General features: G+C 42.4%; 3 protein-coding genes and 1 non-coding gene across 7 annotated transcripts; 3 read left to right on the forward strand and 1 right to left on the reverse strand.

The window, feature by feature from the left end:
* The first annotated feature begins 502 nt into the window (after nucleotides 1–502).
* haao (3-hydroxyanthranilate 3,4-dioxygenase) lies at nucleotides 503–5486 on the forward strand. Its single transcript, XM_067529337.1, has 10 exons — nucleotides 503–689; nucleotides 890–968; nucleotides 2479–2562; nucleotides 2766–2872; nucleotides 2958–3047; nucleotides 3157–3200; nucleotides 3304–3449; nucleotides 4249–4317; nucleotides 4410–4492; nucleotides 4644–5486. The coding sequence occupies exons 1-10, from the start codon at nucleotides 601–603 to the stop codon at nucleotides 4714–4716; spliced, it is 864 nt and encodes a 287-aa protein (XP_067385438.1). The 5' UTR covers nucleotides 503–600; the 3' UTR covers nucleotides 4717–5486.
* A 2243-nt stretch (nucleotides 5487–7729) lies between these two features.
* LOC137137396 (transmembrane protein 229b-like) lies at nucleotides 7730–8236 on the reverse strand. The gene has a single exon (XM_067524039.1). The coding sequence runs from the start codon at nucleotides 8234–8236 to the stop codon at nucleotides 7730–7732; it is 507 nt and encodes a 168-aa protein (XP_067380140.1).
* Nucleotides 8237–9118: 882 nt separating this feature from the next.
* Nucleotides 9119–14431, forward strand: hcar1-3 (hydroxycarboxylic acid receptor 1-3). 4 transcript variants are annotated; one of them, XM_067529303.1, is made up of 4 exons: nucleotides 9119–9616; nucleotides 10918–11011; nucleotides 11517–11848; nucleotides 12611–14431. In XM_067529303.1, exon 4 carries the CDS (start codon nucleotides 12662–12664, stop codon nucleotides 13637–13639), a length of 978 nt encoding a protein of 325 aa, XP_067385404.1. In that variant the 5' UTR covers nucleotides 9119–9616; nucleotides 10918–11011; nucleotides 11517–11848; nucleotides 12611–12661; the 3' UTR covers nucleotides 13640–14431. The 4 variants fall into 4 exon arrangements, with proteins under 4 accessions (XP_067385404.1, XP_067385423.1, XP_067385397.1 ...); XM_067529322.1 differs by having other exon boundaries at nucleotides 11582–11848; XM_067529296.1 differs by having other exon boundaries at nucleotides 10918–11848.
* An 8690-nt stretch (nucleotides 14432–23121) lies between these two features.
* trnai-uau (transfer RNA isoleucine (anticodon UAU)) lies at nucleotides 23122–23215 on the forward strand. Its single transcript has 2 exons — nucleotides 23122–23159; nucleotides 23180–23215. It is a non-coding gene; the product is annotated as a tRNA-Ile (tRNA).
* The last annotated feature ends 1397 nt before the right edge of the window (nucleotides 23216–24612 follow it).

The raw sequence follows: 24612 nt of genomic DNA on the forward strand, positions 1-24612 counted from the left end.
AAAATATGTCCATGTGAAATTATACATGGATTACATAGACACTAACACAGACCTTGCATGCCGTGTGAAATATCTGCTCGTGACTATGTAGTGTTGGGAGCAGCACCATGAATAAAACAGCAAATGAAGAAAACATGTACTGATGTGCCTCTTCAAATTCTTGTTAACTTTTATTGTGAAACTCAGCTTTTGTAGGGTGTTGTTTACAGTAGACATAGTACAAAATATGATACTGCTGAACAAGAAGGAATACAATGTCTGTGGGCATGTTTTGATTAATATGTTTAATGTATTTCCTAAGGCACTTTCAATTTATTATTTCCCTGTCAGAGAAACCTTTCAGGAGAAACATCATACACAGTGGGTGCATGTTACCAGCTTCACTACATGAGTGTCGTAAGAGACACATTTGATCAACCTTTGCTATTGAGCATTACACTCCAAGTGACTTTTAACCTGTCCTAGTAAATAGAGCTCCTCCCCCTCTTAGGACAGACACTTCTGCATTTTGGACTTTCGCTATTAGTGTGGAATCTAGTCAGACCAGCGGACTTGCCAGGCAGGTTAATACTGAAGGACAGAACTCAGTCTTTTAACAAAATGACCAACAGTCCTCTTCTTGTGAATGTGGAAAACTGGATTGCAGAGCACCAGAATGCTTTTCTGCCACCAGTGTGCAACAAGCTGATGTGAGTCATATGTTGTATTTTAATATAGACACATTAGACACACGAGTAATCACAGAGGTTTCATATTTGAAACAGCTGATTATTTGACAGCGTTTTGACTGAAAATGTTTTTAAGTGTATTGTTTAGTGCCCAGACAAACAACTAGCTTCCGCTGACTAATATGAGGACATGAAGTACATAAATATTTTTAACTCCTCAGGCACTATCTCCAATTGAACATCATGTTTGTTGGAGGTCCAAATACCAGGAAGGATTATCATATTGAGGAAGGGGAGGAGGTAGGACAGTAGCATTCGATTTCTTTCAGGTTACATGGACAAAATTACCCTGGAATAAACTGCCCTCTGTTTAATTAATGCAAATTTTAACTAAATCCCCTAAAAAAAAAAAGGACAGTAAATTCTGTTTTCTTGCCTTCTGTTCTCGATCGATGTTTTGCATGGTAAATGTAAATCACAGCCAACTCTGCACTTTCACTTTCCTGCAGGCGAACTGCCTCTGTAAACTATTCTTCCTCCCCCACAGTTTCACTGAGTAAACTGCAACTATTTTGCAATGCTTGGTTGAAACATTGTGCCTGACTTCCTCTAGTTAATGTGTGGGGGCAAAGTAGGGGGGGGGGAAGTATTGGTATCATGTTGTTTTAGTAGCACAATGTTTCTCTCTTTTTATTTAAGTTGTTCCAGTAAGCTACAGAAAGCAAATTCAATTTGAAACAATAACAATCAAAGAATCACACTCACATAAATGGCATCACACTTTGCAAAAAAACACAGCTACTATTAACAATAGAATCTAGTAAAGCTTTAAGAGGAAGTAATATTTCTACCTTCTAGAGGTGTTGTTGCTCATTGCATTCTCAAGAATCAGTAACTGAGCTTTTTCCAGTTCAGAGATGGTATGAGGAACTTTACAAGTCCAAGCATCTCCTGAGATCCGGGGTCATGATTATGAGCTCTGAGCTCAACTACGATAGATAAGCCATGAAGACACAGGGGTGCTGATGGCTCCTGAATGACAGTGTGGTCATCCAACCTTTTCATAAAACTCACATTGGTGCAGTATCCGGTGGTTGAAGGGTAGCAGCTGTCTTAGCCAGTAGTATCCATAATTAAACAGTAGGGAATTGTATAATGGCTTTACTGTCAACAGAGATTGTCAAACAATCTCTGTTTCCCCTGTTTTGATGTTTACAGTGTCAGTGATTACACTAGTGATGCAGTTATGCTGCTCCATATGCAGAAAGCTCTGTTTTGGCACCTGTCTTTAATGGCACACTGGCCCCTGTTGCTCTTTAATTATGGCTGACGGGTGCATAGAAGACGGTCAGATGATGCAACTTGGATGAAACATGCAGTGAACTTTAGGAATACTTGATTAAAAGTTTTTGACTTGTGGGATTTTTGCTGTAAATCATGTTGAAATGCAGTTACTTTTATAAGATGATGATGGTGATGCTCCTCTGATAAGGCTTTGCCATTGTCGGCCTCAGTTTTTATGAGGATTGTGGATGCACTACAACTATAATTATTATTCTAATCTAATCTGTTTAATCTATTCGAATCTATTCCTGGACACTTAGTCTTTAATTGCAGCTGTCTTTTGTAACATTACATGATAGTGGTTCTCAGACTTCACACAGCCCCCATCTGAAACCACAGAAGGCTTTTTACAACTTTCTTCATATGTACAATCGTATACAATCATACGTTGACATGTAAACAAGATGTACGTCCCCTCTAATCCAGTACTATTCTTCTTTTGTTGTGCACTCTTTGTTCTAAATAGTTGTTCTACCAGCTGAAGGGAGACATGTGTCTGAAGGTGATTGAAAATGGCAAACACAAAGATGTGCACATTAAAGAGGGAGAGGTGAGCTCTAATAGCACTTTAAAGCAGTATCAATTACTTTGCCTTCACTGGTTTAGCATCTTATTCTGGTGGTCTCGTTTAAAACGCGCCAGTACCACTCAGGAGAATTTGCAAGGTTGCAAGTTTTCAAGTTTCGTAGTTTTTTGCACTGTTTTTGACTGACGGTCTGGATTCGACTCTTTTTTTTTTTTCCTCTTTGGCAGATGTTCCTGCTTCCAGCTCGGATCCCCCACTCCCCACAGAGACAGGCCAATACTGTGGGTTTGGTGGTGGAGAGGAGACGGCTGCTGACTGAGACTGACTGCCTGAGGTCACCTACACTCTTCTCTTCTATTTACTTGGGTTTTTTTTTTAAATGTTAAAAAGTAGTATTATGTTTGTGTTGGTGTTCGCAGGTATTACGTAAACAACACCACGGATATTCTGTTTGAGAAGTGGTTCTACTGTCAGGATCTAGGAACCCAACTGGTACCAATAATCAAAGAGTAAGGCGGCTTTTCTCCTTCATCGTTATCTAAAGACTTACCAACTGCCTCCATCAAATCACGTTATTTCTTTTAACGCCATATTTGTTGTTTGACTATATACTTGCAGATTTATGGCATCAAAGCAGTATAAAACAGGAAAACCTGATCCAAGTAAGCTGTTTGGAAATATTTTGTGATTTCCCTTTTAGGGTTAGGTATCGCAATCTCTGTACATTTTTAAGATGTGTAAATTTTTTTACCTTTGGATGAGCAGATGAAGTCTTCAGGGAGCCTCCGTTCCAGCTGAACACCATGAATGTGATGTCACCTTTCTCCTTCAAAGACTGGCTGGACAAAAACAGGCCAACTCTGGCGAGTGGTAGGCCTGTCGACATGTTCGGAGCTCAGTTTGAGACGGAGGTACAGGGTAACGGAAAAAAGGCGGAAACAGGTTTCTGACCTTCATGCTTTTGTTCAGTGTGTATGTACAGTAGCATGAACAATTAAATAATTCCAGGGAACAGTTAACATACTTACTCACTCTACTGAAGGAGAACAAGACCATTAGAAACCGAGAAGTAACAACTGGGTATTTTAGAGGAATGTTATTAACCTGTAGTTTTGTTTTTGTGGGTATCTGAGATGTTGGGTACTTTAAAACACTGTGTAACGATTATTAGTAAATATTAAAATAAAAAGTAGCAGTTCTAGTTGTTATTACATCACCTTTTCGCTTCAATAAGTACAATGATCATTGAAAACTTATATTTTGTGTTTGCTCAGGTTGTCTAGATTGTGTTTGAAGATCTAAAGTATGCAATACACACAAAAAGTGAAGAAATCAAAAGGGTCCCAAAAAACAGTGTATGTTCCTAATTCATACAGTAAAATTACAGTAACAATACAATAACTTAAAGATTACTCTTTTACATTTTTCAATTACAGAAACCTACTAATATATATAAGGTGTGTGATGCCCAATATCATTCAAAAAATAATAGTTACAATTCTAGATACGGCGGTATTGCTGATCTATAGCTGGTACTATATATAGACGTCTTATGAAATGCTGAAACCAATTTGATGAAGCGAAACTGAAACTCGACTTAAACAGACATTTTCCTGGTTGTGGAATTTTCCTCTGACTAACATGGAAAATTTGATGTGTAGTAAACAAAAACACGCAAACCAAAAAATCTCTGTGTTTTGACTCTGACAGGCAATGGTGTTCGGATGTGGGGTGATGGAGACAACAGTACGACAAAGTGATGTGTGGATTTGGCAACTGGTATAGTCTCCGAACGCACTGTTTGTGCTGTAGCTTGATACTGCATCTGACTATAATACACAAACTCACCTCCTTCTCTCACTATCTCTTAGGAGGGATCCTCACAAGTGACCCTGAATGAACAGGAGATTTCTCTGTCTGAAGGAGACAGTTTACTTATTCCTGAACATAGCGAGTGAGTCCACATTAACAGTTTGCAACAAATCTATCAAGTCAGGGCAAACCAAATAGATAAAAAGTAATTTAATGCAATGATTTGGCAGAAATGACCTGAGATACTGCTTTTAATGTTTTTGCCTGTAATAATGCATCTTCTTCTTCTGTAGGTACCAGTGGCAGAGAGATAACAGCACTGTTGCACTTTTCGTGGTTCAAAACCCTGAGCGGAAGAGGCCCTGACCGTGACCTGCCAATACATACACACACTTTAAACAGGCATTGGCTTGTCTAGTGTCACACATGACACATGCTACATGTGTGTCTGTGTTTAGAGTAGTAATGAAGAGGAAATTGTGTATCATTACTCACAATAATATACGATGTGGTGAAAAAAATGATTCAGATTTATTCTGTTGCTGTGTGTATCTCATACTAAGCGATTTCAGCTCTTCCAATTCTAAGGCAACCTGAGCAAATACAAAATAAAAGTTTAAATTATGATTTATCACCAATGTGATAAAGTAGCGAACCTAAAAAGCTATGAAAATGAAACAGAGTTTTTTCTACACTCTCTACAAATGGAGACCTAGAACAATAGTGAACCTTCCCAGAAGTGTCTAACCTTCCAAAATTAGTCCAAAAATATGAAGTTGACTCATCCAGGTAGTCAGAAAACAGCCAAGGCCCTGCGGGCTTCTCTTATCTCAACACAAGTTTGTTTTCATTACTATCCTATCTGAAAACAAGAGCAGAAATGGCTTCATCGGAGAGTGGCGAGGCGGAGCCAGTGCTGACCCCAGATGTCTAAATCCTGAAACCAAACACCCACATGAGCCGCAAACCTTTTAGGGGAATCTTCAGTGGACTGATGAGCCAAAAGTTGAACCGTTTGAAAGACGGGGTCATGTTACAGCTGATGTAATCCACATACAGAGATGGAAATATGAGGGTTTTTTTTTTTTTTTTGAGAATCTTTTATCATCAATAAATTACATTATAATCACTCAAAACCTCAGGATGCCTTTGTTCATTGTTTGAAGATCTGAAATCGTTTAATATGATACATAAACACACACACACAAAGAGAAGACATCAGGATTAGGGTAAGTAATTATTCACAGCACTGTAAATCATATACGCCTAAATAGGTTACCAGCTCCTATTTTGTGTCAACAAGAGTGAACCTTGATCCATTTCAGTATGAATGTGTATAAGAATGTGTTGAACTGTAATTTTCACAGTGTTATCGTCAAATACATTAATTTTGCAATTGAATGTACTTTTATATTAGCATGATTACTTGTTAACAGAAAACAAATATAAACAATATAATATACAATGTACAGTATAGAGTAAGGTGGTTATTACCTTCACCTTACCACAGCTAATGAGCTAATAGTTTCAACATTCCTCTATATTTAATTTTTTTATTTATTGAATTAATTTTCCTAAACTAGATCAACATGCTGCTTCTCCAACTGAGGGGAACATTATCTTGATCAGCCTCCTGCACGTTCACATCTTCGACAGTAACAATTCCGGTCGAGTGACACTGTTGGGTGAGAGGATATTAACACAGTTTTCAGCGTCTGGAAAATAATCACCTTGTTATTAAGTGACATGTGTGTTGCCTGCCAAGTTCCGTGTGCTAGATTCTTATTTAATGGACACGGTGCAATTCTGCGAAGGCAGACGTGACTGGGCATGACACAAGAGCAGCTGTGACCGTGTGAAACGTTCACACTGTCAATGCTGATCATGTGGTAAGAATCCTCTGTATGTTACTTCTCATGTTACTTACTATCATATCACAAACACACACACGCAAACTCACTATCATTTCAGTATCAAATCCATTTGCATTGCCCAGTTCATTCAATTCATAAAACATAATAAGAATGTTCAAAAAGAGGTCAGGGCCCATCTCGGAGTAGGAAATCTCTTACAATGACACACATTTTTTTGTCCCACTTTTAGGAGTGAGAGCAATTTATCATCAGGTTGATACGTAGGTGTTCTAGATGTTGACTACCTGAGACATTTAATGGGCTCGAGCTTAAAAAAAAAAGACTATTGTTGTGAAGGCGAACTATGTGATCCTTTTGAGGACAACCAATTTACCTCAGCGGACTAAAACGTGTAGTGTGTAATACAGGAAAAATAGCAGAGGATTTGGCTGAAGAGGTAATTCCACATGGTGAAATCGCACAGTGAAGTAGCTTTCTAAAAAAAATGTTCCTTACTACAGAAATAGAAGTTCTAGCCAATAAAGCTTTTAATAACTGTCTTATCCTCAGTGACATACGTTTTGCTTATAAGCATTAACCTTTCCATTAACAAAGTGGCGGATTGTTTCCACTGTATAAAACTACAAACCTGAACTACAGAAAACTACAATCTAAACTTGTCATACAAGTAAAATAGTAAGGTCACACATTTTACTAGGAGCAGTTCTATTTCTCACTGAAAGTAAGAGTGGGAGGCTTCAGGAATAATATTAGTCATATGTAAACATTTAAAATGATTCCTAGAAATGATTCTGAGACATGAGCACTGATGTCCTTCTGAACTCATGGAGTGGAAAAACAAAGTTACACAGGAAAAAAAATTCAGAGGTTGGATTTGGCATGTAAAGTCCAATACCAGGAACTTAAGTGTATGGTCAAAAAGTAAAAGGTCTATTAAGGTTATTTAATTGGGGCTAAAACATTAAAAGATGTGTAATGCACTTCCCGTTCTTCCTCAGGAAGGCGAGTGTGCAGGTATTTACTTTTAACAGAAATATGAGTGAGATTCACACTGCTCTCTAGAATGCTGCTCTGCTAGAAATATATTTCTTGGGAATCCGTTGTCCATCTTGTCAGGTCTTGTTATCACACTACCAACGTTTCAGTGGCCACAGGCTGAAAAACAAAAACCCAAAAACCGCAGCTTGCTGACTCTACTCTTTGTCAGCCCATTTCCCAAAATGCAAAACAGCATATTCGTTCTACAGGCCTGTTGTCTGTTGCCTTAAATGAGAAGGATCTACATTAGCTGCTGGCGAGTTTCTCTATTAAATTACCTGTTAATTATTGGTGGTGTCATTGCTTTGAATTAGAGGGCTTTGAATTTGGGTGCGTTTAAACATTTGAAGCATGCTGATCCAAAAGAGTTCACTGCATTTTTTGGTATCAAAATATCCCAAACTCACATTAGTGTGTCCGAAATCATTGTTGTCTTTGGAAGCACAGGATGCCAGATTGATTTCAGGTCAGTTGTGCAGTCTTATCCTTAAAGTGTTCCGGATCACATGCTGCTCTGCCAGAAATGCTGCCACAGCCCATGGCAATGCATACTCAAGGGTCACTAGTCCTCCCAGGTTGTACCTATAAGCTGAATAATCCCATGGACATGCCCCCAACAGCCTCAGACCCGATCCCCAGCTGAACTCCCACAAGTAGATAAACACGGTGTAGGCCGTCAGACGCACAGGCAGGGGCTGATGCCGAGCCAGCAGGCAGTCTCTGAGGCCTTCTATGAGATAGATTGCGGTGGCGTACATGGGTAGCGCCCACAGGCTGCTATGACCGGCCAGCCTCCTGTCCTGGGTGCAGCACCAATCCAACACGGCAGTAAAGGCCACCTCGCAAAGGCAGCCATGCAGTGCATATACATATAGACGAACTAGAGGTGAGAGAGGACGACTGAAGCTGCTGCTGCTGCGTGACTCTGCTGCAACACTGGTCCCTGTCACAAAGGAATTAAAATCAATGGGCATTTAGCCGTGGAAAATTGTGTCATACTGGAGTGTATTATAAGAAACATAAGAACCACCTCTCCACTACCCACTTTGACCTCGACTGTAGTAAACACATTGTAGAATCATCACTCTCTCATCAATCTTTGCCGCTATTTTCAGTCTCTATGTTAAGCTAAGATAACGTTTCCAACATGCAATCTGTTGTCAGTTTATTACATACAAGTAGCTAAAAGCAGAAACATCATGAATCCTCCCTTTGGGAAGCTGATAATGTTCAGACTGCAGTTTGTGGTGCTATTGAACTTGTACAACACCACACACAGAGGTGTCTCTCTTAGTCAGCCCACACCTGTCAGTATGATGAAACAGTGTTCAGCAGCAGCACAAAATAATCCTACATTTAAATGAACATCTCATTAAAACTGTTTGAATAGACACTTCAACCTTTTCGTTCAGCAGAAATGTCTTGCCGTGCTCTTGCATGGCTCCATTAGTTTTAGTTGTGCACCTAAAATATATAAATATAAATATATAAGTTATATATATATAAGCTATATATATATATATATATATATATATATATATATAAAACAAAACTTTGTATAAAACAAAGCGTGTGCATCACTAAAGTCGCAGTTGTTTACAACAAGCGTTTTCAGTATTTGCTTTACCAAGACCTTCATTTTAAACAAGGATGGCATATATATTAAAATGTTACTACATTTTGACAGACTTGTTGTAATAGTTTTTGCCATGCACATCGTATTCAGTCCCGTATTGTCCCTCCTCCACACAGCACCGTGTACATGCTTTAATGTACAGGCTAATGCTTTAATTAACAGGCTAATACCCAGCGTAGAAAATGAATGGCTCCACTCTGGACTATCTCTGAGTGAAGTTTTAAAAAAAAAAAAAAAAAAACTATGCAAATTCATTCTCCTTGAAGTCGATTCAGTTCCAGAATAATTTCTAAATAACATTTTTGGATCCATCATTTCACTTTTTTTTTGCTGGCTACAGCTGAGATAAGGATGCAGTGGCAATAACTACAACATTGAGCCTCAAACTGTGTCAATATGCTGTCACCAATGTCGATAGTTACAGTTCTCACCTCGGTCAGTACTACCTTGTGTTCTTCTTGCTTTTAAGTTTCTCACCTCCATCCCTGGGCAGCATATGGCATATGGCTCTCTGTGCCTTTGTAATCCCTTTGCTTCCTTCCTTGTGTGTGTGTGTGTGTGTGTGTGTGTGTGTGTGTGTGTGTGTGTGTTAGGCTAAACATTAAGCTGCTCCATGTTATCAATCAGACAGTGATGTCTCTGTCACACACTGAGGTTGTGAACCCAGAGAGAGACCCGGAAAGAAAACGCAAGTCACTATAGGACTAAATGTGTCTTTGTAAGTGTGTGTGTGTGGTAAATTTGTTTTTAATGATCCCACAGTGTCTGCCTGAATGTTCTCTTTTATGCACGCCCTAAGTGTGCAAATACGTGTATTGATGTGACAGAGCCTGCATAAAACAGAAGCTCTATGTGTAATGCTGTATATTTAGCTGTGGGTCAGATTTGGGAGGCTATCATATAAAAAACACAGGGGAAGGGTGTGCCAAAAATAAGCTGCTAAAAAAAATGCACATACTGAAACCAGTATGAAGAACTAACTCCAACAGGAACTATTAAATATTACTAGCTTCATCAAGTTCTGTTTCAGCAGTGGGGAGCATAGCTCAAAGCACAGCAATGTCAGCCTGACTGTCGGTCAACCTCTCTGATCCAGATTGAACTGCCTTGGATCAATTTTCATGATTTATTTTTCCAACAAATTTTTTTGCTCATGTGCACACATGCTTTATATGTAGATGATTCAGCGCATAGTGTCTCCCTAAATTGCCCCCGAGTGCAGATTTCAGTCTGACTTTGTGTGTGTTTGTTCTGTGCTCACTCTATTAAAACACATAGATGGCTGTCAAACCTGCAGATCAGAGTCCAGTGGTTCTAACAAACACACCTTTAGGGCAGTGACGGCCGACTACACTGTGGTATAGAAGTCAGTGACCATAAAGTCACTGAGGTACCAAAGGTCACACTCTTCACGTACTGTTTAGAGGGACTGGGTCTCTTTGTCTCTTTGGTGTCTTGTGTATAGATAGTTTGTTTAGGAAAATTATTTGGTGTGAAGTATTTAATTCCTTGTGAGTTTTTCTGACACCAACGTCAGTCATTCTGCCTCAGCATTTTGAAACACATTGCAGATTGTGGTTTTGCAGAATATGCATTTAGTAATATTCTTACTAACATTACAAATTGTTGAGTTTTACACTGGAATCAAACAACAGTTTCCCCTTGGGACTCAATAATCCACACAAACCTCCTTTTAATCTGGAGGATTACTACTGCTGATCTTACAATTGCTGTGGTTACTAGAGGTTCATCTTGTTATCATCTTCTGCTTCTAATCTTTCCCTGGTTGTCCTGAGGCATTTCTAGTTAAATGAGCTTATATAATGTCTCCAGTGTGGATTGTGTCTTCACACCTGGAAAACCTCCAATGGAAGGTGCCCAGGAGGCATCCTGATGAAATGCCCAAATCACCTCAACCAGTTCGTTTAGACATGAAGGAGCAGAAACCAGAGCAAGCACTCAAGGTTGTTTGACTAAAACATTTACTGTCGTCATAATGAACTGCCGTTTTTCTGTCAGGAGGACAGTTTCTGATAACACGTGGGACGACATAGGATGAGCCCAAATGAGACTGGATGAGGTGCAGTTGTGCAGTGTGAGATGTAATGCGAAGGTGAGAGGAGAAACCAGTCCGGTAAATTCAAGTTGTGATGACGTAAGCTCAGATTAATAACAGTTGAGTCAAGCTGATGAGACAATTGCATTTAGTATGTGTGTCGGAAATATTTGAAGCAGACAAGGATTAAACTGGACTACAGGAAGAATGACACAATAATATTTTACATTTCAGTGGAAAACAGCTCACTGCATTCTAGTAAACAGCTGCATTATGATCAGAGCATATTAAGACATTTACACAGAAATTTGCATCATTGGCAGTTTACGTGTACAGTGATTTATATTCTCTAGATATACGCCTCATTTATATGTTATTCTCAGTGTGAAGTTATTGTTTAATGTTAACACATAAGGTGAAGTATGAAAAAAAGGGATAAATATCCTGAAAAAAGACATCACCTGTCTATGAGTATGTGGTATTTTATATCAACAATTAATTGTCAAAAAATAACCCTGACATTAAAATAAAAAGGCAATTGTGATTTGTTTTTCCTTATAAGTTAAATGTCAAATAGATGCATTTCACAAAATAGCAGAAGGAAGTGACACAAAGGCTTTTCTTCAGCTGGGTCGAAAATACCAGAAGTGAATGTCGCACAGCTTGTTCCAGCATGAACCTCATGTTATGACAAGCCCTCATCAGGAACCAACTTCTTTAAAGGGGGCTGTCACAAGGAACTCAGGAGCCTACACCAGCCTGAAATGTGTACACATACCACTGCCTTCATCTGCTGAAGGCATCAGTGAGACAACTCTGATTTCTGGAAATGAGGATCTTCTGGACTTTTGCTGAGAGGAAAGGAAATTAAGGGAAATTAAGTGTGGACAACAGGTGAGTACTACATCCTGGAACTTTTTTATATTGTTTATTCCACTTACAGTTTGAGGTAAGAACTTTAAAGGGCTGAAAGCTCAAATGACCAAATGACAGAGTTTTTAACCATCACTGGTGTGTCTCATTACTAGCACCACTATAATAAAACATTTTAAGTATCCAATGTTTTGTAGGACAAGAACTGGTACATGTACGTTTGCACATTTATTCGTCGTTTGTAATGGCTGTAATAACTATGCCTGCCAGAAATGAGTTCTTTCTTGTCTTAAAAAAGTGACATTCAGGAAATATGTTTCCTTTCTTGTTTGTCTTGGGCAAGAAATAAAAATGAGAAATGAGCATGAAAAAAAAAAATCACACCACACTCTTTGTGGCATCTCTATATGAAGCTGCAGCCAATAGTTGAGTTGATGTGAAGCCGATTTCTTTGGCCATCACCCAACAAGGTGTTTCCTCCTATGTGCTTGCCTAAGTTGCCGCAGCTTAATATCAACCACGTAGATGCGAAAGAGATGCCTGAATGTTCTTTAGCCAGATAAATAATGAAGGATTTCAACATATATACATTTGGCAGATGCTTTTGGCTAAAGCTACATAAAAAGAGGCCTCGTCCAAGCCACAGTGGATTACAAAAAAAAAGCCACCAAGTATCAGTTCACTCAGTTTGCATGTTTTTTTTCCCAAAATGTTGAACTTTGCTTAAAGTTTAAGTCATGTTTTTTTTCTTTTTCCTCTCTCTCTCTCTTTTTCGAAAATAAGGAGCAGTGTAAAAACCAAAGAGATTGGACAGTGTTCACAGTTGAAATCACCATGGAGGTTAAAAACACAACAGGCAATTTACATTGCCATTCCACCGAAGAACTTGGATCTCTATTCCTGCCAATCGTCATGAGCGTTGAGATGATCATAGGCCTGCCTGGCAACGCAATTGCCATGTGGATTTTCTGTTTCCGCATGAAGTCCTGGAAAGCACACACTCTCTTCCTCACAAACCTGGTTCTAGCGGACTTCCTGCTCATTGTCAGCGTGCCATTCCGTATCGACACACACCTGCGAAATGAAGACTGGGTGTTTGGAGCGGTCTTGTGCCGCATCAACCTCTTTATGCTGACTGTCAATCGCTCTGCCAGCATTGCATTCATGACGGCTGTGGCACTGAATCGCTACTTCAAAGTGGTCCATCCCCATCACTGTGTCAGCCACATGACGAGAACTCAGGCGGCTTTGTTCTCAGGCCTTATCTGGACTATTGTGACCGCCTTTTCGATTCCACTGTTGACCGCCGACCTCCTTCAGAAGCATGGCAATATCTCCCTGTGTCGCAGCTTCAGTTCCTATGAGACAGTCCCTTTGGTCATGATGATACACTATATGGCCTTTATTGCAGAGTTCTTCCTGCCATGGTTATTGCTACTTTTCTGCTCAGGCCGGATCATCTTCTCCCTTCGTCAACGCCGGCTAGAGAGGCAGAAGACAGTTCGGAGAGCCATCGTAACTGTCGGGGTGATCAGTTTGGTGTTCACCATCTGCTTCATGCCAGGTGTCATCACAGGTCTGGGGGCGATGTGCATTAAGAAGTTTCACCCCTCGGACTGCGATACCTACAGGAGGTTCACCCAGGGCTTTAAGATGTGCATCGCTTTCACTTACCTCAACAGCACATTGGACCCCGTCATCTACTGTTTCTCCAGTTCCATGTTTCGTGAAACTTTAAAGAATTCCATCCGCCACCTCTGCTCTTACAAAAAGGAATTCAGTCAAGTCAGTAGCTCAACCACTAGCAGCTAAAAGACAAATAAACAGCAATATAAATATGTATATATATTTAATGGACAGACAGCCAACCGAGAGCACCACTAACTGCTTTAGCACATGGTCGCGATACAATAATGTTGAATGAAGACACAAATTCCACAGCCTTCAGTTTCAACCAAGACTGGCCTGATCTCATTGAATTATGTGTTAGAAGTGAATAATCCATGAACTGTTTGTTAAACACTGGTTTGAGGACTATAGAGCAGGCAACTCTAAGATTACTGCATGGAAACAAAAGCACACGCATAAGCGCATATAACTGCATCAAGAACACAGTCTGTTGTACGACACATGCTATGAACACACAAACACACACACACACACACACACAATAAAGAAGATGAATTCATGTCTCACCATGTTAACTTTTGGAAGACACGGGCGCCATCTTGTGATCCATGTGATCAATTGACCTGTGTCTGCTGCAATAGTTCAATTGGTTTACCTGTATATCTTGTTTGACTAAGTTGTTTGAGTTATTAAGAAATTATAGAGATGGGAAGGACTGATTAGGAAGAAAAGGGATCCTACATGGGGAAAGTAAATCACAAGCAACTGCGGTTGAAAGAACTAATTGCAATAACAATTTATACACAAACAGTTTCTGCTAAGAGCTAAATGCTAAATATACAGTATAGGCAATACACATCATAACATTGCATGTTGGCCAAGTTTCTGCAATGTATTAATAATAATTCTCATAACAATGTCAAATGTATGGTAAAATCAATAAAAGGTGTAAATGTTCTGCACTTATATAGCACTTTTCTACCTATTGGCGCTTTACACCCGTTCACACACACACTCATACACCAATGGGGGAGCTGCTATGCAGCCTGCCAACGCTCACCAGGAGCAACTAAGTTGGGGTTCAATCCCTCACAATTATGGACTTTTCTAGACCCCCTTCAGCCTGAAGTGAATCTCTCACCTCACTGCTACGTTGCTGGGTGAAATTCAAATGAACTTGTGACTTGAACCTAGATTGGTTGTCTGTATCTTCAGACAGTCTAAAATCTGTCCGTGATTCTCTAAATCTCAGCCAATTAATTTATAGTCCTACCCAGCCTAATATTAAATATCCCACTAGATTGTCCTTGCTTGACTTAATTATGACTAATGTCCCACATAAGTACACTGACATAGGTGTTTTTGCAAATGACCTAAATGATCATTGCACAATTGCTACGGTTCCGAAGTGTCAAGCTGCCAAGAATGAAGCCTCATATCATGGTCAAAATAGACATCAAGCACTTTAATGACCAAGTCCATGACTTGTCATGATTTGAGTGGTGCAGGGGTCTCACTTTTTGATACTGTAGAATTAGCATGACAGTACTTTTATGATCAGCTTTTAAGACAATCAATAAGATAATCAATAAACATGCACATTTGCGTACATTAAGAGAAAAAAGAGGTTACACTTCCTGGTTTTTCCCAGAAGTTGGTAATCTTCTTAAAGGAAGGAAGGGATGCTGCCTGGGCCCAGGTGAGAAAAAATAAGTCTGAGGTTGACTGGCTCCATTTTCAACAGCTGTGAAATAAATTGTACCTCTTTAATAAAGAAAGCCAAGTCAGAGTATTACCTCTCTGAAATGACAAAGGATCTGAATTATCCACAGAAGTTTTGGAAATTTGCAAAATCCACTTCTGACTCTACACCAATAAATGAGCTTCCTAACTTCTTAGTCAAAGAAGGTATAAATGTGACGGATAAAACAACCATGTTGAATTATTATAATGAAAATATAATTATTATAATGAACCCTGCATCATGCAATCTCTGCAGGCTTTTATTTGATTCTTTCAACCCTGAGAAAAATGAGATAAAGTCTGAAACTCCAACTAACTAACTAACTTTACACTAGTGTCTATTGCTGATGTCCACACATCCTTACTTGTAATAAAATTCCCAAAGTCTGGACGTCAGCTTTTATACCTTCTCTGCTAAAAGGAGGACAACATTCTGAAGTAAATGATAACGGACCAATTTCTAAATTATGTGTTCTAGCAAACATTTTTGAAAATTTAGTTAGTCACCAACTTAAGTTGTTTCTAGAAACAAACAGGATTTTATCAAATTTCCAGTCTGGTATCAGAGAGCAGCACAGCACTGTTACTGCCACGCTAAAGGTTTTAAATGATCTTATTCAGCTGCTGGATTATAAAAAATATTGTATTGCCCTTTTCATTGATCTTTCTAAGGCATTTGACACAGTTGATTCCACACTTTTGATCAAATCTTTATTACATATTGGCTTGTCGGACCAAGCCGCTTCTTGGTTTGTTGACCAACTTTCAAATAGAACAAAGTGTGTTCAAATGCCGGGTTCTACCTCCTCCTTCCTAGGAGTCTCTAGGATTCTATTCAAGATTCAAGATTCAAAGATTCAAAGTGTTTATTGTCATATGCACAGATAGAACGCATGTTTCCCTGTACAATGAAATTCTTACTTTGCTCTCCACTCTAAATGTCACACAGTAAGTAAGATGAGAATTGACAAAAAATAGAAATAAAATAAAATAAAAATAAAATAAAAATAAAAGCAAACAAAATAAGCGCAATAAGGCAATAAAGTGAGGTAGTGCCGTTCTCCCTGAAAAGAATTAGTTTGCAAATACAAAATGCAATTCGTAAGCAGTTGTGTCCATGTAAACAATTGTGTCCATATAACAGTTATGTTATGCTATGTTATGTTCATGGTTGCAAACTCCTGTCAGCTGTTTAGGAGTCTGATGGCAGAGGGGAAGAAAGAGTTCTTCAGCCTTGAGGTTCTGCATTTCACCCTTCTGTACCTCCGTCCTGAGGGTAGAAGTGTGAACAGTCCGTGCTGGGGGTGGGAGGGGTCTTTGAGTATGGACGCAGCTCTCCTGTGGACTCTGCGGTGCTAGATGCTGTGCAGAGAGGGCAGTGGAGTCCTGGTGATCTTCTGTGCAGTCTTCACCACTTTCTGCAGGTGCTTGCGGTCCATGGCAGTAGTGCTGCCGTACCACAGCGTGATGCAGGTGGTCAGGACACTTTCAATGACGCAGCTGTAGAAGTTGCTGAGGATCTTAGGCGACATGCCAAACTTCCTCAGCCTCCTCAGCCTCCTCAGCCTCGCCATTTATATTAATAATGTGCGTGACAACCTCTAAAATGCCTTGTATAATTTTTATGCTTATGACACTTTACTTTATTGCTGCTCTTCCTCACTTGCCCAGGCCTTAGATTTTTTTACAGTCTGCTTTTAATATTGTTCAGTCTCGTCTGCAGTTACTGAAATTGGTTTTAAATGCAAATATAACCAAAGTCATTGTATTTTCACACTCATGTGAGTTTCCAGAGAACAACCCACTAATAACAACTGCCCAAGCGAAAGCGAATAAGTTAGTTTTCATTTACAAATATCTGGGGTTTTTACTGGAGCTTTTTTTTTTAATGGAGCTTTTTTGAGGAGGTTTCTTTTCAAGCACACATTCCCAAATTGGTCCGGAAATTGAGAGTGAAGCTCGTATTTTATTATCGTGAGAAAGCATTCAGTTTTGCCGGCCCCCTCTGCTTGGAATAACCTTCAAACAAAGCTAAAGATATCAGAACTCATTTCACTTGAAGCCTTCCATTCTTTCCTAATCACCAAACAACAACGTGTTTTTAAATTGTTACCTTGTTGTTAACTTCTAAAAATAAATGTTTATCCGTCTCTAACTTTGGCAGAGCAATTACCGAACAGGTACAGAACATTCATTTTGGAACTGGATTAAAGATGCTTAATACGACCACTGCAAAGCAACTGATATATAAACACATAAAATAGAATCTTCTTCTTCTTTTCCTTTGGGCTGTTCCCTTTCAGGTGTCACCACATTGAATCATGTGCCTCCATCTAACCCTGTCCTCTGCATCCTATTCACTCACACCAACTAACTTCATGTCCTCTCTCACTACATCCATAAATCTCCTCCTTGCTCTTCCTCTAGACCTCCTGCCTGGTAGCTCCAACCTCAGCATCCTTCTACCAATATATTCACAGTTTCTCCTCTGAACATGTCCAAACCACCTCAATCTGACTTTATCTCCGAAACATCTAACATGAGCTGTCCCTCTGATGTCCTCATTCCTGATCCTGTCCATCCTCGTCACTCCCAAAGAGAACCTCAACATCTTAAGCTCTGCTACCTTCAGCTCTGCCTCCTGTCTTTTCTGCAGTGCCACTGTCTCTAAGCCGAACAACATCTCTGGTCTCACCACCGTCTTGAACACCTTTCCTTTCATACTCGCTGATACTCTTTTATCACACAACACACCTGACACTTTTCTCCACCCGTTCCAACCTGCCTGCACTCGCCACATATAAAATAGAATCTGATACTGATAAATTAAATTTATTAAGTAAACATTGGTTTACTTATGTGATGCATTGACAAAAAATTAAAAAAAATAAACCATTGCAGCATGTGAACGGGACTTGTTTCTTCTTGGTCCACTTAACATAAGTTAGCTTTGGATAACCAAACCTGGATGACTGACAACCTTCACCAACACACAATACATCCACATTAAAATTATACAATGAATAAACATGCATTTAAAATGGATTGAAAATGTGAAAGTACACTAAACAAAATAGGTGGGTAAAGGTAAAGAGATATGGCACCTTAGTATGTTTATTTAGCTAAACTGAACACACTGCATTTACACTCCACTATCATAATTACTCTATAATTTACATCATGAGAAATATTTAAGTTTGAGCATTTTTATTTTACTTTTTAACATAGTTAAAAAGTGTCTTTAATTTACGTCCTGAACTACTTGCAGATTACTTGTGGGAAATGTGTTCTGTTTAATATTGTAACGGCCCAGCAAGTGGGTTAGTGTGGTGGCGGATGCAATCTGCCCCGAGGGAATTATGGGTAAATGTGTTCTGAATAGTTAGTTGCTAGCACCCAAGCTAGCCGATTAAGTTAGTTAAGTCAGTTAGGGTTAGCCTTAGTTTTAGCTTCCCCGCCTCCCACAGTTAGCTCCCATAAACTGTGGGTTGCTACAATATTATAGGTTATTATTAAGTTAAGGCTAGCGAGTCATGCCGACCCGACGGCACCAGTGTGGCCCGGTCTACACACTGCAACCCTGACCACAGGAGACACGGACCGTTACCCATAACGCCAGTAAAGCTACCACGCTACAGTGGGCTGACTCCACTGGAACCTTACCTCGCCCAGGTCGAGTTGGCTGCCCTCCATGGGGGATGGAGCGGTGAGGAAACGGCTACTCACCTGGCCCTGGCCCTGGAAGGTCCTGCCTTGCAGGTGCTTGCTAACCTACTCCCAGAGGATCGTCAGGACCATCACTGCCGCTCTCCAACGGCGCTTCGGGCAGAGAACCTCCGTCGAGCAGAGCAGAGAGCAGCTAGCTGGCCGCTACAGACATGACGGAGAGAGCTTGGGGGCTTTCGCCGCTGATGTACAGCTCTACACCCAACGCGGCTACCCCACCTTTCCGGTTGCAGCCCGAGAGGAACTGAGCCTCCACTCCTTTCTGCGGGGGCTAGCACCAGAGCGACTTTGCCAACATGTCCGCCTGTCCACACCCCGCTCACTGGAAGAGGCCCTGATAGAAGCCGAGCGTGCAGAGGAGGTGTTGGGGGCTGTTTCAGCACCGTGGGAGCCGCACAGCCAGGGCCAGCGTACCCCAACAGCCAAACCCCCCGTGCCTATGCTCCTCCCTCTGATGAGACTGCTGCCGCTGTTGCGGAGCTAGCGCAGCGGAGCGGTGGAAACCTTGACGCAGCGCAGCGGCAGCAGCTGAACAGGCTGCTGCAGGACTTCGTAGACATTTTTGCTGCCAAGGACGAGGACTGCACTAGGACGGGCCTGGTGCAGCACCACATTGACACTGGCGATGCGCCTCCCATTCGCTTGCGGCCCCATAGACTGCCGTTGGTGAAACGCCAAGCCGCCCTCGGACAGCCCGTGGGCTGCACCAATGGTGATGGTGTTTCCTTGGCCTAGCTTCCTATTACCGGAGGTTTGTAAAAGACTTTGCCACCATTGCCAGTCCCCTCCACCGAGTGACTGAGAAGGGCCGGCGGTTCGAGTGGTCTGAGGCCTGCTAAAGGGCTTTCCAACGTTTGAAGGTGGCCCTCTCGGAGGCTCCTGTCTTGGCGTACCCCGACCCCCAGCAGCCGTTCATTGTGGACACAGATGCCAGTGGAGTGGGAATTGGAGCGGTACTCTCTCAAGGGGGCGAGACAGGAGAACGAGTGGTGGCCTACTACAGCTGCAGTCTGAGCCGCCCTGAACGCAACTATTGTGTGATTAGGCGAGATCTGTTGGCGGTGGTCCTGGCTGTAAGACATTTTAGACCATATCTCCTTGGCACTAGGTTCACTTTGAGGACCGACCACGCCTCTCTCACCTGGCTGCTCAACTTCAAGCAGCCCGAGGGCCAGGTGGCAAGGTGGCTGGAGATCCTCCAGGAGTATGACTTTGATATCCAGCACCGGCCAGGGCGACAGCATGGCAATGCTGATGCCCTCTACCGACGCCCCTGCCTTCTGGACGAGTGCCGCTACTGTCGCCGCCATGAGGAACGAGAGCTGGGGCCATCAGCAGCCACAGTCACCACCGGGGAGGGAGAGCCTTTCAGCCAGGGCCAGCGTACCCCAGCCCCGGCCGGGCAGGAGAGGCAATGGAGACGCCGCGGGAGCCGCACAGCCAGGGCCAGCGCACCCCAGCCGCCTCATCGAGACCATCGCTCTCCAGCCCAGGCCGGGCAAGAGAGGCAACGGAGACGCCGCGGGAGCCGCAGCACCAAGGCCAGCGCACCCCAGCCGCCTCATCGAGACCATCGCTCTCCAGCCCAGGCCGGGCAGGAGGGGCAACGAAGACACCGTGGGAGCCGCACAGGGCCAGCGTACCCCAACAGCCAACCCCCCCGTGCCTATGCTCCTCCCTCTGATGAGAGCCGTTCAGCAGAGAACAGCTGCAGCAGCATCAGGAGATGGATCCGGTGCTGGCTGGAGACTCAACAACGTCCGGAATGGCTGGCCATTTCAGCCAGAGGGCCAGAGATCAAGCTGCTTCACTCACAGTGGGACAGCCTGGAGCTCTGTGACGGTATCCTCTACCGGCGGTGGCGGGCACCAGGTGGGGGGGCTGACCGCCTGCAACTCTTGGTCCCCAGTGCTCTTCGGGCGGAGGTACTCCGGTGGGTCTGTGGATCTGCCGGGGCTGGCCACTTTGGAAACTCCAAGACGGTGCGCCATTTGCAACAGCGTTTCTGCTGGCCAGGCTGCCGTCAGGACGCGGAGCTTCACGTCCACTGCTGTGATGACTGTACAGCTCAAAAAGGACCCACCCAACGCTCCCGAGGGCCTCTGCAGCAGTACCTGGTCGGTGCGCCTATGGAGAGGGTCGGCGTGGATATCCTGGGCCCTTTTCCCACTACTGAGGCTGGCAATCGCTACATCCTGGTCGGAATGGACTACTTCACCAAGTGGCCTGAGCCATATGCAGTTCCGGACATGACTGCCACCACAGCTGCCCAGCGACTGGTGGAAGACATGTTCTCCCGGTTTGGGGTACCGGAGGAACTGCACAGCGACCAGGGGCGGAACTTTGAGAGCCGGCTGTTTGCTAAGGTGTGCCAGCGGCTCGGGGTTAGAAAGACTCGGACCACACCACTCCACCCTCAGAGCGATGGACTGGTGGAACAGTTTAATTGCACCCTCGCAACTCAGCTTGGCATTCTAACCAGCCGGCATCAGAAGGACTGGGACCAGCACCTACCCCTGGTCCTGTGGGCTTACCGGACTGCTGTCCAGGAGTCCAGCCAATGTACCCCAGCCACACTGATGTTTGGGAGGGAGCTCCGGACACCAGTGGACTTGGTTTTTGGGCCACCCCCGGAGCCTGAAATTACGGGGGGCCCAGAGTTGGATTACCTCAGGCGGCTCAAGGAGCGCCTTAGTGTGGTCCATCAGCTGGCTCGGGAATCCCAAGGGGATGCTGGGGCCCGACAAAAGCGGGCATATGATGGACGGTGCCATGGACACCCTTTTTCAGTTGGGGACAATGTCTTGGTGTACTGCCCTGTGAGGAAGCGGGGGCTCTCGCCAAAACTCACCAGCCACTGGCAGGGGCCCGGAGAGATCCTGGACCGGATCTCTGAGGTGGTGTATCGGGTTCGCATGCCGGGAAGGGGGCGGAGGGTGGTGCTGCACAGGGATCGGCTGGCGCCATCTAATCCTCTGGCTCCGAATCCGGTGACAGAACCGGAGGACAGTCTTTTGTCGGCCACTACCAGTGCCAGCATGAACAATGGTGGACTTGGGGCTGAGCCTGGTATGGTGAGTGGGCCGCTACAAAGACCGGCGCGTGCTCGACGTCTGCCAGGACAGTTAAGAGACTTTGTTGTGGGACTGAGTGACTGAGGGTTGTGGGGACGCTGAGCCCTCTTGGGGAGGGGGGCAGTGTAACGGCCCAGCAAGTGGGTTAGTGTGGTGGCGGATGCAATCTGCCCCAAGGGAATTATGGGTAAATGTGTTCTGAATAGTTCTGTGCTTTAATTGCTGTTAAATGTTAAAATGATTACGTTACAGTTAGTGTTATTAGGTGTGTTCACATGTTTAGGTTTGTTATGTAAAGTGTGTGTGTTAGCCGGCACCGTGAAGGAAGGTGATGTGTGTATGAATGGCGCTCACGGTGATCGGCTACTTGTGGGTGTGTTCAAAATAAAGCTCAGCTATCTCTGTTGTGAGAGGTAGTTGTAAAAAGGCAAGAGTTGTATTGTGATTGCTTTTGTCAAACAGCTCGGGGCACTTGAGGTCATGCGGTGTATGGGGCGCAAGTGTTCTCCCTTCCGCCTGCCATTTTGAACTGTTCGCTTGACGTTAGTTGCTAGCACCCAAGCTAGCTGATTAGGTTAGTTAAGTCAGTTAAGGTTAGCCTTAGTTTTAGCTTTAGCTTCCCCGCCTCCCACAATTAGCTCCCATAAACCGTGGGTTGCTACAATATTATAGGTTTGTAATAAGGAGTGTGGCAAACTGGAAATAGTGAAACTTTTGGTAAGTATTTTATTATATTTTATTTTAATATTTGAGCTACATATACATAGAATTTTTAGATGATGTGTGAGGTGTATGTGAGAGGATTTTTGTTCGCAACTTTACTTTGAAAGTAACGTTAAGCATTTCCTGCTCATTTCACATGCATGACATCATGGACTCGTCCGGAGAAACTGATGTTCCGACATACTGTTTCACAATTAACGCTAATCCAAATTTTACTCAGGGAAAATTGCACCGTATTATATGCTTTGCATTATGTGTGATCGGTAGCCGTGCTAACACGTTAGCACGGCGTAAGCGTTCGCGCGGGGCATTACGAGTTTTAATAAAGAATACACGCAAAACAATTGAATCACTGCGTCGCTACCATTCATAAAGCGACCTGCGGGTTAGAAATAGTGAGCTCCAGTGGCGCAATCGGTTAGCGCGCGGTACTTATATGACAGTACACTGTAGAGCGATGCCGAGGTTGTGAGTTCGAGCCTCACCTGGAGCATTCTTTTGAACCGACTACGGTGGAAGCTGCTCCATTGCCTGTAACAGACCCTACATCTTCATCCTCTCAACGTCATCTTCTTCATGAAACGTCCCTTTTGCGTTCAATCAACACTTCTATTTTGGACATTTCTGACTTCGAAGTGTGCATAAACTTAGACCTGTAGACCTGTGCACGAACCACAGTGTAAATTAATAACGTTGTAATTTTTTTCTTTCATTGTAGGTTTTTTTTTTAAATCCTGGCTTCTGTGTTTTTCAATATTATTTAGCTGTTTGACTTTTAAGTATGTATCATGTAATTTAAAACGCTGCCTTTGATTAGCTAACAGATACACACAAGGGGCACGTTTCTAATAAAACCGGTTCTAATTCTGAGGGGAAATGAAATACATGAATATGTTAGTGTATGAAACATATTTTACCACTAAATACGTAATATTTATCTTTACATTGTGACAAAGCTGAAAACAAAACGTGTCATTGTAGTAACCTACTTTGTGAGATTTTGATCTAAGGCTCATTCAGTGACACCTCTAGATGTATTTCAGCTGTACTGTCAGCAGGGGCCAGCATCTCTTTTTTTTTTAAAACAGTGACTCTTAACTGGTATATGACTGACTCGATCTGTGCGTCATTCTTTAATTCTATACAATGTGGAATTTGATCCATTCACAAATAGTAAAGAAAAATATTCACCTTATTCCCAAAACAATAGAAGGAAACAATTTCTGGCCTTGAGACTATCAAACAATTATAGCATATGGTCAAACTCTTTTTTTTATAAACATCAACGCATGCTTTCAACCTCCCTGGAGGAATGCAAAACCCACCTTGTGTTCAATCGATGAGACCATACATCAGTGTTAGTGAAAGGTGTAAATTACCATATGTTGAATAAATTATCATTGATATGACATTTTACTGTCCTGCCACTAGAGGTTACTGTTGTCCACTGTTAGGAGATGCTGTTTACTTTTATTTTTTTTTCCTTGTGCACGTGACTGCTTGAATCTAACTGGCTGTGTCTGCTATTTGAATGAAAACAGTCGCTACAGTTTTATGTTTCCCATTTTTGCAATCTGTGTATTCTCTCTCTCTCTCCCTCTCTCTCTCTGTCTGTCTGTGTGTGTGTGTTCTTGGCTCTGTACACATTTCACATAAACTGACTTTATTATCTAGTGGGAACTGCCACAAGACCTGTACATATGGATGTCTGAACTGGTTTTCTTTCTTTTTTTTTAGACTGCTGATGAAAATGTTTGTGTCTTATCTCATGTTCCTGCAGACTTAAAAAAGTCAACTCATTTTTGTTCTTCATGCTTTCCATTAAGGTACCTATGAAAGTGAAGGAACTTGTGGACACCTGATTTATTTGTGTGTGTGTGTGTGTGTGTG

This window comes from Channa argus, chromosome 1, assembly GCF_033026475.1.
Source record: "Channa argus isolate prfri chromosome 1, Channa argus male v1.0, whole genome shotgun sequence".
In the NCBI taxonomy this organism is placed as follows: domain Eukaryota; kingdom Metazoa; phylum Chordata; class Actinopteri; order Anabantiformes; family Channidae; genus Channa; species Channa argus.